Source organism: Synchiropus splendidus, chromosome 14 (assembly GCF_027744825.2).
Source record: "Synchiropus splendidus isolate RoL2022-P1 chromosome 14, RoL_Sspl_1.0, whole genome shotgun sequence".
In the NCBI taxonomy this organism is placed as follows: Eukaryota; Metazoa; Chordata; class Actinopteri; order Syngnathiformes; family Callionymidae; genus Synchiropus; species Synchiropus splendidus.
In genome coordinates, this window is record NC_071347.1 from 23,813,129 (window position 1) to 23,827,373 (window position 14,245).

The 14,245-nt window shown below is 58.9% G+C and overlaps 1 protein-coding gene across 1 annotated transcript in view; it reads left to right on the forward strand.

The window, feature by feature from the left end:
- The window catches only part of zfpm1 (zinc finger protein, FOG family member 1), a 48,364-nt gene that overhangs the window by 18,124 nt on the left and 15,995 nt on the right, over nt 1-14,245 (forward strand). The window contains exons 2-3 of the mRNA XM_053886101.1: nt 1,790-1,930; nt 9,300-9,431. Coding sequence (XP_053742076.1) covers nt 1,790-1,930; nt 9,300-9,431 — 273 coding nt within the window. The remainder of the gene's footprint in view (nt 1-1,789; nt 1,931-9,299; nt 9,432-14,245) is intronic.

Below are 14,245 nucleotides of genomic sequence, written 5' to 3' on the forward strand. Positions count from 1 at the left end.
CAGACGCTCCTGTGAGGGGCGTGTCTTCGAGCCGACGCTCGTGTGAGGGCTGTGTCCACGTCACAGACGCTCCTGTGAGGGGCGTGTCTTCGAGCCGACGCGCGTGTGAGGGGCGTGTCCACGTCACAGACGCTCCTGTGAGGGGCGTGTTCACGTCAGACGCTCCTGTGAGGGGCGTGTCTTCGAGCCGACGCTCCTGTGAGGGGCGTGTCTTCGAGCCGACGCTCGTGTGAGGGCTGTGTCCACGTCACAGACGCTCCTGTGAGGGGCGTGTCTTCGAGCCGACGCTCGTGTGAGGGGCGTGTCCACGTCACAGACGCTCCTGTGAGGGGCGTGTCTTCGAGCCGACGCTCCTGTGAGGGGCGTGTCTTCGAGCCGACGCTCGTGTGAGGGCTGTGTCCACGTCACAGACGCTCCTGTGAGGGGCGTGTCTTCGAGCCGACGCTCGTGTGAGGGGCGTGTCCACGTCACAGACGCTCCTATGAGGGGCGTGTCTTCGAGCCGACGCTCGTGTGAGGGCCGTGTCCACGTCACAGACGCTCCTGTGAGGGGCGTGTCCACGTCACAGACGCTCCTGTGAGGGGCGTGTCCACGTCACAGACGCTCCTGTGAGGGGCGTGTCCACGTCACAGATGCTCATGTGAGGGGCGTGTCTTCGAGCCGACGCTCCTGTGAGGGGCGTGTCTTCGAGCCGACGCTCCTGTGAGGGGCGTGTCCACGTCACAGACGCTCATGTGAGGGGCGTGTCTTCGAGCCGACGCTCGTGTGAGGGGCGTGTCCACGTCACAGACGCTCCTATGAGGGGCGTGTCCACGTCACAGACGCTCCTGTGAGGGGCGTGTCTTCGAGCCGACGCTCGTGTGAGGGCTGTGTCCACGTCACAGACGCTCCTGTGAGGGGCGTGTCTTCGAGCCGACGCGCGTGTGAGGGGCGTGTCCACGTCACAGACGCTCCTGTGAGGGGCGTGTTCACGTCAGACGCGCCTGTGAGGGGCGTGTCTTCGAGCCGACGCGCGTGTGAGGGGCGTGTCTTCGAGCCGACGCGCGTGTGAGGGGCGTGTCCACGTCACAGACGCTCCTGTGAGGGGCGTGTTCACGTCAGACGCTCCTGTGAGGGGCGTGTCTTCGAGCCGACGCGCGTGTGAGGGGCGTGTCCACGTCACAGATGCTCCTGTGAGGGGCGTGTTCACGTCAGACGCTCCTGTGAAGGGCGTGTCTTCGCGCCGACGCTCCTGTGAGGGGCGTGTCCTCATCGCGATGCTCGTGTGAGGGGCGTGTCTTCGAGCCGACGCTCCTGTGAGGGGCGTGTCCACGTCACAGACGCTCCTGTGAGAGGCGTGTCCTCATCGCGACGCTCCTGTGAGGGGCGTGTCTTCGAGCCGACGCTCCTGTGAGGGGCGTGTCCTTGGAGCCAACCCCCCCCCCCGCCAGCCCCCGATCTGTTGGCAGATGGTCCTCAAGTGTCCTCCCTAATGGAGCGCTGTGAAAGGCCGCATGAAATCCACATTAACTGGCTCCAATTTTTTGGATGTAATCTTCAAACGCGGCTGGATGGAGGAGAAGTGGCGGATAATTCGAGCGGTCAGCGGGGATTATGGCAGTGTAATTGATAGGGATCAGCCTGCCGCTAATCGCTCGCTAACCGCCGTCAGAGGTGGACTCTCATCTGGCTGCCAGCTCCCTCCCCGGGATGCGCGCACGCTCAAGCGCCGGACCCGCTCGTCACGTTCAGAGGCGGCGCCACCTGTCACGCCCTCTTGACCTTTGACCTTCTGCCTCCTCTCCCGCAGGTTCTCTGGGCGATCTGGACGGCAGCGAGGAAAACACAGACAACCAGAGTGTGTCAGGCGAAGAGGGCGGAGCCTCGGACCCCGAAGACTCTGCGGAGGGAGAGAGCTGCAGCCCCACGCCGCACACTCCGGCCTGCGAGGGTGAGTCCTGCTGCTCTGCTCTGCTCTGGCCGGATGCCACCACTTCACCACCATCAGACCAGTCGGTTCTGTGTGCTGCTCAGTGGGAAGTGGAATTGACTGGCTGAGGGACACTCTGCAGCAGTTACTAGTCGGCGACAGGGCCGAGTCGAGGGCCGGCAAAACACAGAGTCGTCCTGGAAACCAGTTTGAGTTTGTGTCTCCTACGATTGATTCTGACCCCAGGTGCCATGTGTGACCCTGTGCACAGGCGAGTCCAGTCTCACAGCTCGAGTCGCTCAGGTCCAGTCGCTCAGGTCCAGTCTCTCAGGTCCATTCTCACAGGTCCAGTCTCACAGCTTGAGTCTCTCAGCTCGAGTCGCTCAGGTCCAGTCTCTCAGCTCGAGTCGCTCAGGTCCAGTCTCTCAGCTCGAGTCGCTCAGGTCGAGTCGCTCAGGTCCATTCTCACAGCTTGAGTCTCTCAGCTCAAGTCGCTCAGGTTGAGTTGCTCAGCTTGAGTCGCTCAGGTCCAGTCGCTCAGGTCCAGTCTCTCAGCTCGAGTCGCTCAGGTCCAGTCTCACAGCTCGAGTCGCTCAGGTCCAGTCTCACAGCTCGAGTCGCTCAGGTCGAGTCGCTCAGGTCCAGTCTCTCAGGTCCATTCTCACAGGTCCAGTCTCACAGCTTGAGTCTCTCAGCGCGAGTCTCTCAGTGCGAGTCGCTCAGGTCCATTCTCACAGCTTGAGTCTCTCAGCTCAAGTCGCTCAGGTCGAGTTGCTCAGCTTGAGTCGCTCAGGTCCAGTCTCTCAGGTCCAGTCTCTCAGGTCCAGTCTCTCAGGTCCAGTCTCACAGCTCGAGTCGCTCAGGTCGAGTCGCTCAGGTCCAGTCGCTCAGGTCCAGTCTCTCAGCTCGAGTCGCTCAGGTCGAGTCGCTCAGGTCCATTCTCACAGGTCCAGTCTCACAGCTTGAGTCTCTCAGCGCGAGTCTCTCAGTGCGAGTCGCTCAGGTCCATTCTCACAGCTTGAGTCTCTCAGCTCAAGTCGCTCAGGTCGAGTTGCTCAGCTTGAGTCGCTCAGGTCCAGTCGCTCAGGTCCAGTCTCTCAGCTCGAGTCGCTCAGGTCCAGTCTCACAGCTCGAGTCGCTCAGGTCCAGTCTCACAGCTCGAGTCGCTCAGGTCGAGTCGCTCAGGTCCAGTCTCTCAGGTCCATTCTCACAGGTCCAGTCTCACAGCTTGAGTCTCTCAGCGCGAGTCTCTCAGTGCGAGTCGCTCAGGTCCATTCTCACAGCTTGAGTCTCTCAGCTCAAGTCGCTCAGGTCGAGTTGCTCAGCTTGAGTCGCTCAGGTCCAGTCTCTCAGGTCCAGTCTCTCAGGTCCAGTCTCTCAGGTCCAGTCTCACAGCTCGAGTCGCTCAGGTCGAGTCGCTCAGGTCCAGTCGCTCAGGTCCAGTCTCTCAGGTCCAGTCTCACAGCTCGAGTCGCTCAGGTCGAGTCTCTCAGCTCAAGTCGCTCAGGTCGAGTTGCTCAGCTTGAGTCGCTCAGGTCCAGTCTCTCAGGTCCAGTCTCTCAGGTCCAGTCTCTCAGGTCCAGTCTCTCAGGTCCAGTCTCACAGCTCGAGTCGCTCAGGTCGAGTCGCTCAGGTCCAGTCGCTCAGGTCCAGTCTCTCAGCTCGAGTCGCTCAGGTCGAGTCGCTCAGGTCCATTCTCACAGGTCCAGTCTCACAGCTTGAGTCTCTCAGCTCGAGTCGCTCAGGTCCAGTCTCTCAGGTCCAGTCTCTCAGCTCGAGTCGCTCAGGTCCAGTCTCTCAGGTCCAGTCTCTCAGCTCGAGTCGCTCAGGTCCAGTCTCTCAGCTCGAGTCGCTCAGGTCCAGTCTCTCAGCTCGAGTCGCTCAGGTCCAGTCTCTCAGCTCGAGTCGCTCAGGTCTCTCCAGTTGTCTCGTCACCAGGAAACAAAGCTGGTTCTTCACGTGTTCCTCTTCTTATCACTGTTGTGTCTGAAGGAATCAAATATATTCCAGCAGGTTCCATCACCCCCAGCCCCCCTCCCCCCTCCCCCTCCTGGAGATAGCAGCAGCCTCCGCTGGTATCCGTGCTCAAGATTCCGCTGCTGTTCTTTTTTTTAATCTCAGAAAAATTCCTGCTCTTGTGAAATTTTGGGGCTGCAGTGATAAGAGTCTGCTGGTTGGCTCGGTTTGATAAACCCATGGAAATTCTGTCAGGTGCTAATCGAGACCAGATTAGAGATTACCGCGCGAGTGTGAGCGAGTGTGAGTGAGTGTGTGTGAGTGTGAGTGAGTGTGTGTGAGTGTGAGTGTGTGTGTGTGAGTGTGAGTGTGTGTGTGTGAGTGTGTGTGTGTGAGTGTGTGCGTAAGTGTGTGAGTGTGTGTGTGTGTGAGTGTGTGTGAGTGTGTGCGTAAGTGTGTGAGTGTGTGTGAGTGTGAGTGTGTGTGAGTGTGTGCGTAAGTGTGTGAGTGTGTGTGAGTGTGTGTGTGAGTGAGTGTGTGCGTGCGTGTGTGTGTGCGTGAGTGTGTGTGAGTGTGTGTGTGCGTGTGTGTGTGAGTGTGTGTGTGCGTGTGTGTGAGTGTGAGTGTGTGTGTGTGGGCGTGTGTGTGTGTGTTGTGAGAGAGTGTGTGTGTGTGTGTGTGTGTGTGTGTGTGTGTGTGCGTGAGCGTGTGCGTGAGCGTGTGTGTGTGTGTGTGAGTGTGTGTGTGAGTGTGTGTGTGCGTGTGCGTGAGCGTGTGTGTGTGAGTGTGTGCGTGCGTGTGTGTGTGCGTGTGTGTGTGTGAGTGTGCGTGTGTGTGTGAGTGTGTGTGTGCGTGTGTGTGAGTGTGAGTGTGTGTGTGTGTGTGTGTGTGTGGGCGTGTGTGTGTGTGTTGTGAGAGAGTGTGTGTGTGTGTGTGTGCGTGCGTGAGCGTGTGCGTGAGCGTGTGTGTGTGTGTGTGAGTGTGTGTGTGAGTGTGTGAGTGTGTGTGTTGTGAGAGAGTGTGTGTGTGTGAGTGTGTGTGTGAGTGTGTGCGGAGCGCTGTGCAGAGGACCAGTGAGTCCCAGCTCAGCCTCCTCTCACTCCTTCATGCTCACCCTCTCACCGCGGCCCCTCGGCCTGACAGTCTGCTGCTGCTGTGTGTGGCGTGGCTTGGTCAGTCCTTGTGGGGACCAGGTCTTGGAAGCAAACTGACTTGGAGGACATATGGCCTTAGTTAGGCCCCATGTTTAACCCTGAATCTGAGGTGGTTAGGTTCAGGGGGAGGGTGATGGCAACGACGGTCCTCACTAAGATAAGAACTCACTAAGATGTGTTTGTGTGTGCGAGAGAGCTCCGTCCTGCAGTCCCTCTCCTCTCCTCAGGGGGGCCCCACTGAGTAAGTGTAGCAAAGGACATGGACAAAGAGTCAGGAACTTTTCAGCATCTGAGCTTCACTCAGCCCTGGGGTCATGCAAGGTCACATGACTGAGTTCAGCTGCACAGGCCAGACGGATCTTTTCGCCACGTTTGTGTGTGCGTGTGTGTGAGAGTGAGTGAGTGAGTGTGGTTCGGTGGAGAGAACAGACTGTTGTTCTTGTTTCTGTGAGAATGTGTTTTTCTTGCTGCAGTTATCAGGCCCTTATCACCACTGCGTGTCTGTGTGTGTGTGTGTGTGAGGAGCAGATGGTGGATAAGGGGCCCTGCCTTTATTAGTGAGCTGGTCAGATAACGAGCCAGTATTGATCCCAGGTTGAAAGAGCAGGTTCGTCAAACACGCTTGATTTACAGAGAACTGATAATGACAGTGCTGGGCAACCGAGGCAGCGCACCACAGGAGAGAGAGAGAGAGAGAGAGAGAGTGGTGCGAGGGTGTGTTTCAGCACGGCACAACACACACACACATCTGTGGAGGCACCTGAGCAGCCAACACTCCTCACCTGGACCCCCGCTCTCAGGTGGTCAGCTGGGAGACAGACGGGTGGAAGTCTGAGGGGAGAGTGAGAAGGTGAGAGGGAGACGGGTGAGAGGGAGACAGGTGAGAGGGAGACGGGTGAGAAGGAGACGGGTGAGAGGGAGACGGGTGAGAGGGAGACGGGTGAGAGGGAGACGGCTGAGAGGGAGACGGGTGAGAGGGAGACGGGTGAGAGGGAGACGGCTGAGAGGGAGACGGGTGAGAGGGAGACGGTGAGAGGGAGACGAGTGAGAGGGAGACGAGTGAGAGGGAGACGAGTGAGAGGGAGACGAGTGAGAGGGAGACGGTGAGAGGGAGACGGGTGAGAGGGAGACGGGTGAGAGGGAGACGGTGAGAGGGAGACGAGTGAGAGGGAGACGGTGAGAGGGAGACGGTGAGAGGGAGAAGGTGAGAGGGAGACGGCTGAGAGGGAGACGGGTGAGAGGGAGACGGGTGAGAGGGAGACGGCTGAGAGGGAGACGGGTGAGAGGGAGACGGGTGAGAGGGAGAGGGGTGAGATGGAGACGGCTGAGAGGGAGAAGATGAGAGGGAGACGGTGAGAGGGAGAAGGTGAGAGGGAGACGGCTGAGAGGGAGCCGGGTGAGAGGGAGACGGGTGAGAGGGAGACGAGTGAGAGGGAGAAGGTGAGAGGGAGACGGTGAGAGGGAGAAGGTGAGAGGGAGACGGCTGAGAGGGAGACGGGTGAGAGGGAGACGGGTGAGAGGGAGACGGCTGAGAGGGAGACGGGTGAGAGGGAGACGGGTGAGAGGGAGAGGGGTGAGATGGAGACGGCTGAGAGGGAGAAGATGAGAGGGAGACGGTGAGAGGGAGAAGGTGAGAGGGAGACGGCTGAGAGGGAGCCGGGTGAGAGGGAGACGGGTGAGAGGGAGACGGCTGAGAGGGAGACGGGTGAGAGGGAGACGGTGAGAGGGAGAAGGTGAGAGGGAGACGGCTGAGAGGGAGCCGGGTGAGAGGGAGACGGGTGAGAGGGAGACGGGTGAGAGGGAGATGGGTGAGAGGGAGACGGGTGAGAAGGACACGGGTGAGAAGGAGACGGGTGAGAGGGAGACGGGTGAGAGGGAGACGGGTGAGAGGGAGACAGGTGAGAGGGAGACGGCTGAGAGGGAGACGGCTGAGAGGCAGACGGGTGAGAGGCAGACGCGTGAGAGGGAGACGGGTGAGAGGGAGAAGGTGAGAAGGAGACAGGTGAGAGGGAGACACGTGAGAGGGAGACGGGTGAGAGGGAGACGGTGAGAGGGAGACGTTGTGAGGGAGACACGTGAGAGGGAGACGGGTGAGAAGGAGACAGGTGAGAGGGAGACACGTCAGAGGGAGACGGGTGAGAAGGAGACAGGTGAGAGGGAGACACGTCAGAGGGAGACGGGTGAGAAGGAGACAGGTGAGAGGGAGACACGTGAGAGGGAGACGGGTGAGAGGGAGACGGTGAGAGGGAAACGGTGAGAGGGAGACGGTGTGAGGGAGACGGGTGAGAGGGAGACAGGTGAGAGGGAGACGGGTGAGAGGGAGACGGCTGAGAGGGAGACGGGTGAGAGGGAGACGGGTGAGAAGGAGACGGGTGAGAGGGAGAGGGGTGAGATGGAGACGGGTGAGAGGGAGAAGGTGAGAGGGAGACGGTGAGAGGGAGAAGGTGAGAGGGAGACACGTGAGAGGGAGACGGGTGAGAGGGAGACGGCTGAGAGGGAGACGGCTGAGAGGGAGACGGTGAGAGGGAGACACGTGAGAGGGAGATGGGTGAGAAGGAGACAGGTGAGAGGGAGACACGTCAGAGGGAGACGGGTGAGAAGGAGACACGTCAGAGGGAGACGGGTGAGAAGGAGACAGGTGAGAGGGAGACACGTGAGAGGGAGACGGGTGAGAGGGAGACGGTGAGAGGGAAACGGTGAGAGGGAGACGGTGTGAGGGAGACGGGTGAGAGGGAGACAGGTGAGAGGGAGACGGGTGAGAGGGAGACGGCTGAGAGGGAGACGGTTGAGAGGGAGACGGGTGAGAGGGAGACGGGTGAGAAGGAGACGGGTGAGAAGGAGACGGGTGAGAGGGAGACGGGTGAGAGGGAGACGGGTGAGAGGGAGACGGGTGAGAGGGAGACGGGTGAGAGGGAGAAGGTGAGAGGGAGACGATGAGAGGGAGAAGGTGAGAGGGAGACGGCTGAGAGGGAGACGGGTGAGAGGGAGACGAGTGAGAGGGAGACACGTGAGAGGGAGACGGCTGAGAGGGAGACGGGTGAGAGGGAGACGGTGAGAGGGAGACGGGTGAGAGGGAGACGGGTGAGAGGGAGACGGTGAGAGGGAGACGGTTGAGAGGGAGACGGTGAGAGGGAGACGGGTGAGAGGGAGACGGGTGAGAGGGAGACGGTGAGAGGGAGACGGGTGAGAGGGAGACGGGTGAGAGGGAGACACGTGAGAGGGAGACGGCTGAGAGGGAGACGGGTGAGAGGGAGACGGCTGAGAGGGAGACGGGTGAGAGGGAGACGGTGAGAGGGAGACGGTTGAGAGGGAGACGGTTGAGAGGGAGACAGGTGAGAGGGAGACAGGTGAGAGGGAGACGGGTGGGAGGGAGACAGGTGAGAGGGAGACGGTGAGAGGGAGACGGTTGAGAGGGAGACAGGTGGGAGTCTCGGGTGAGACAGTTGAGTGACTTTGCCCTGCAGGTGAGGAAGAGGAAGTTGAAGCTTATCGCCCTGATAGAGTCTCAGAGGGGGGAGGGGCCGGCTGTCGACTGCTCCCGATACCTGTCTCCCTGTCTCCGATGATATAGAAGATAATCTTGATAATATTAAACGCAATAACAGTCCCTCCCCCTCCACCTGTCCCACTCCTCCCCCCACCTGCTGGATAAAATCAATCTGCCATTCAGTGTGATTTATAGCTGAAAATAATGGTGTGTGTGTGTGTGTGTGTGGACCTGCTTTGTCCTCACTTGTGGGGACCAAGTCTCGACGCAACACTTCCTTGTGGGGCCCTTTTTTCAGACCCCACAAGACCAAAGCTCAATTTGAGGGTTGGAAGGTCAGAAGAAGTGGCTCCCAGTCTGGTTCAGGGGGAGAGGCCGGGGAAAGGGCGACGGCCAGGAGAGGTGCCCACACGGCAGAGAGACAGACGTGAGCGTGTGTGTGTGTGATCCGATCCAGTGCGGGGTTCATCACTGGCACTGGCACGCTCGGGTGTACCGCCCCTGGTGCCAGAGCGGCTCCGCTCCAGGGTTCTGGTGCACTGATCTGATGAGATCAGCCATTGATCTCGTGGCACTGATCACCGCACATGCTGATAACCGCCGGGGTCAGAGGTCAGGCGTGGAGTGGCGGAGACAGCGGCCACGTGGCGCTCTGATCAGCGTCCTCCGACTGATGGATGACGGACGTCAGCGATGACATGGTGACAGCAGCAGGAGTCGTGCGATCCGAGCAGGACGCTCTTTCATGTTCTCGCCGCCGCCGCCGTGTCTGACGCGTGTTTGATGTTTCCAGAGCCCAGCTGTCAGGACTCGCCCCGAGCTCCGGGAGAGGACCACCGGAAAGATCCAGGTGCGACGCCCAGCGGCGCCGAGGAAGAGGAGGATGCAGAGGAAGACGGTCCTGCTCTCCAGTGGGACGCTCCAGGTCAGTTCTCCACACGAGTGGAACACCTCCTGAAGGGACCGAACAAACACAAGTCTTTTGCTGTGATGCACACACACACACACTTTCCTTGTGGGGACCTCTCCTGGCCATCGCCCTTCCCCCAGCCTCTCCCCCTCAACACACCTCAGCCAAACTGAGAGCCAGTTATTTTGACCTTTGAACCCTGAGATTGAGGCTGAATCTTGTGGGGACCAGCATAAAGTCCCCATAAAGAGGTGTGTTTCCAAGAATTGGTCCCCACAAGTATATAAGTTCTCACCCACATAGAGACGATAAGGAGAAAAGACCATCATTTTATCATTTCTTTTCTTATCAAGTTTGTTTGATTATTTATTGCTGCGCTGTTGTTCTTCCATGAGTCACACAATGCTGCGTGCGTGTGCGCGTGTGTGCGTGCGCGCGGGCGCTCATTATCGTGGCGTCGCAGCTTCGTCCCTGTAACAGTAATTGGAGCGATATTAATTGCCGCGCGGCGGCTGGTTGATGGCGGCACCGTGATGCTGCGCTGATAGCGCCACCTCTTCCTCCTCTTCCTCCTCTTCCTCTCCTCCGTGCTAAGTGAGTGGCGGGCAGGCGGGCGGGGGGAGGGAGGGGGGGAGTAAGGAGAGAGATAGCTGCTCTATCAGCTCTGGAGCAGGCGCTGTCTTTATCAGGAGCACGATTGGCAAAAAGGAAACTTTGACCGGTCTGAATTTTTCTCTTATCGCGGAGCCCCCCCTCCCCCTCCCGCCCCCCTCCATCCATCCACCTTCTCCTTCTCCTTCTCCGCTCTCTCCATCACCGCTAACAAAGCTCCGTCCCTCCTCTCCCTCCTCTCCTGCCCTCTGGCTCTCTGGCGTCTCTGTGGAGAGGAAGTGTCAGCTTCTCCACTCACTCTCTCCACTCCCGGAGCTCCAGCCTCCATGTTTTCCATCTGTGACGTGTGACCGCGACCTGCTCCCCCCCGAGACAAGCGCCACACATACGAGACTGGACTCGTATGTGTGGCGCTTGTCTCACCACACATACGAGTGTGTGGCGAGACTCCCCTGTGACTCCTCCATGACTCCTCCGTGACTCCTCCGTGACTCCTCCATGACTCCCCTGTGACTCCTCCGTGACTCCCCTGTGACTCCTCTGTGACTCCTCCGTGACTCCCCTGTGACTCCTCCATGACTCCTCTGGTGTCGCACCTTGAAGGCCAGAAGCTGCCAAGCACACACACACGTCTGATGTGGACTTGCTGCTGTTCGTGTTGTTGCCGGCGCTGGTGGGTCATCTCAGTGACTCTGGGAGAGTCCGACTCCGGTGTCAGACCCCTTCATGGCATCGGCCACACACACCTGGTCTCCATCGGTGCTGTCAGTAGAGGATCCAGGACAGTTGTCTTTGTTCAAAGACTGTGAGAGCACACAGCAGTCGCCAAAACTCTTTTGTCCACACTGCTATTGTTGAAGGAGCCATGTCATCATCAGCTGGGTTTCTTCCTTGCTTTGTCTCATGACCCATTGGTTGTTGGCGACTGCTGTGTGCTCTCACAGTCTTTCAGTGAAGCAGTTGCTTTAACGCAGGTGTTTGTCCCTGTGGGAGGCCCTTAGTGACGTCGCCCCACTGCACTGAACCCATCCTGTGCCACTCCACTTGCACGCCGGCCATCTTGGCATCCACAGTGTTTCTTGCTGCAGTCGCAGAGAGTTTTGAACTTCCTTGGTCAGTGAAGGTTGTGAAGGGAAGGCAGGAGTGACCTCGCCTCCTGGTGATGAAGAGTGTGACCTCGCCTCCTGGTGATGAAGAGTGTGACGTGGCCTCCTGGTGATGGAGAGTGTGACCTCGCCTCCTGGTGATGGAGAGTGTGACGTGGCCTCCTGGTGATGAAGAGTGTGACCTCGCCTCCTGGTGATGGAGAGTGTGACGTGGCCTCCTGGTGATGAAGAGTGTGACCTCGCCTCCTGGTGATGAAGAGTGAGACGTGGCCTCCTGGTGATGAAGAGTGTGACGTGGCCTCCTGGTGATGAAGAGTGTGACCTCGCCTCCTGGTGATGAAGAGTGTGACGTGGCCTCCTGGTGATGGAGAGTGTGACGTGGCCTCCTGGTGATGAAGAGAGTGACGTGGCCTCCTGGTGATGGAGAGTGTGACGTGGCCTCCTGGTGATGAAGAGTGTGACCTCGCCTCCTGGTGATGGAGAGTGTGACGTGGCCTCCTGGTGATGGAGAGTGTGACGTGGCCTCCTGGTGATGAAGAGTGTGACGTGGCCTCCTGGTGATGAAGAGTGTGACGTGGCCTCCTGGTGATGAAGAGTGTGACGTGGCCTCCTGGTGATGGAGAGTGTGACGTGGCCTCCTGGTGATGAAGAGTGTGACGTGGCCTCCTGGTGATGAAGAGTGTGACCTCGCCTCCTGGTGATGAAGAGTGTGACCTCGCCTCCTGGTGATGGAGAGTGTGACGTGGCCTCCTGGTGATGAAGAGTGTGACGTGGCCTCCTGGTGATGAAGAGTGTGACCTCGCCTCCTGGTGATGAAGAGTGTGACCTCGCCTCCTGGTGATGGAGAGTGTGACGTGGCCTCCTGGTGATGAAGAGTGTGACCTCGCCTCCTGGTGATGAAGAGTGTGACCTCGCCTCCTGGTGATGAAGAGTGTGACGTGGCCTCCTGGTGATGAAGAGTGTGACGTGGCCTCCTGGTGATGAAGAGTGAGACGTGGCCTCCTGGTGATGAAGAGTGTGACGTGGCCTCCTGGTGATGAAGAGTGTGACCTCGCCTCCTGGTGATGGAGAGTGTGACGTGGCCTCCTGGTGATGAAGAGTGTGACATGGCCTCCTGGTGATGAAGAGTGTGACCTCGCCTCCTGGTGATGAAGAGTGTGACCTCGCCTCCTGGTGATGGAGAGTGTGACGTGGCCTCCTGGTGATGAAGAGTGTGACCTCGCCTCCTGGTGATGAAGAGTGTGACCTCGCCTCCTGGTGATGAAGAGTGTGACGTGGCCTCCTGGTGATGAAGAGTGTGACGTGGCCTCCTGGTGATGAAGAGTGAGACGTGGCCTCCTGGTGATGAAGAGTGTGACGTGGCCTCCTGGTGATGAAGAGTGTGACCTCGCCTCCTGGTGATGGAGAGTGTGACGTGGCCTCCTGGTGATGAAGAGTGTGACATGGCCTCCTGGTGATGAAGAGTGTGACCTCGCCTCCTGGTGATGAAGAGTGTGACCTCGCCTCCTGGTGATGGAGAGTGTGACGTGGCCTCCTGGTGATGAAGAGTGTGACCTCGCCTCCTGGTGATGAAGAGTGTGACCTCGCCTCCTGGTGATGAAGAGTGTGACGTGGCCTCCTGGTGATGAAGAGTGTGACGTGGCCTCCTGGTGATGAAGAGTGAGACGTGGCCTCCTGGTGATGAAGAGTGTGACGTGGCCTCCTGGTGATGAAGAGTGTGACCTCGCCTCCTGGTGATGGAGAGTGTGACGTGGCCTCCTGGTGATGAAGAGTGTGACCTCGCCTCCTGGTGATGAAGAGTGTGACGTGGCCTCCTGGTGATGAAGAGTGTGACGTGGCCTCCTGGTGATGGAGAGTGTGACCTCGCCTCCTGGTGATGAAGAGTGTGACCTCGCCTCCTGGTGATGGAGAGTGTGACGTGGCCTCCTGGTGATGAAGAGTGTGACGTGGCCTCCTGGTGATGGAGAGTGTGACGTGGCCTCCTGGTGATGAAGAGTGTGACCTCGCCTCCTGGTGATGAAGAGTGAGACGTGGCCTCCTGGTGATGAAGAGTGTGACGTGGCCTCCTGGTGATGAAGAGTGTGACCTCGCCTCCTGGTGATGAAGAGTGTGACGTGGCCTCCTGGTGATGGAGAGTGTGACGTGGCCTCCTGGTGATGAAGAGTGTGACGTGGCCTCCTGGTGATGAAGAGTGTGACGTGGCCTCCTGGTGATGGAGAGTGTGACGTGGCCTCCTGGTGATGAAGAGTGTGACGTGGCCTCCTGGTGATGAAGAGTGTGACGTGGCCTCCTGGTGATGAAGAGTGTGACCTCGCCTCCTGGTGATGGAGAGTGTGACGTGGCCTCCTGGTGATGAAGAGTGTGACGTGGCCTCCTGGTGATGAAGAGTGTGACGTGGCCTCCTGGTGATGAAGAGTGTGACGTGGCCTCCTGGTGATGAAGAGTGTGACGTGGCCTCCTGGTGATGAAGAGTGTGACGTGGCCTCCTGGTGATGAAGAGTGTGACCTCGCCTCCTGGTGATGGAGAGTGTGACGTGGCCTCCTGGTGATGAAGAGTGTGACGTGGCCTCCTGGTGATGAAGAGTGTGACCTCGCCTCCTGGTGATGAAGAGTGTGACCTCGCCTCCTGGTGATGGAGAGTGTGACATGGCCTCCTGGTGATGAAGAGTGTGACCTCGCCTCCTGGTGATGAAGAGTGTGACGTGGCCTCCTGGTGATGAAGAGTGTGACGTGGCCTCCTGGTGATGAAGAGTGTGACGTGGCCTCCTGGTGATGAAGAGTGAGACGTGGCCTCCTGGTGATGAAGAGTGTGACGTGGCCTCCTGGTGATGAAGAGTGTGACCTCGCCTCCTGGTGATGGAGAGTGTGACGTGGCCTCCTGGTGATGAAGAGTGTGACCTCGCCTCCTGGTGATGAAGAGTGTGACGTGGCCTCCTGGTGATGAAGAGTGTGACGTGGCCTCCTGGTGATGGAGAGTGTGACGTGGCCTCCTGGTGATGAAGAGTGTGACCTCGCCTCCTGGTGATGAAGAGTGAGACGTGGCCTCCTGGTGATGAAGAGTGTGACGTGGCCTCCTGGTGATGAAGAGTGTGACCTCGCCTCCTGGTGATG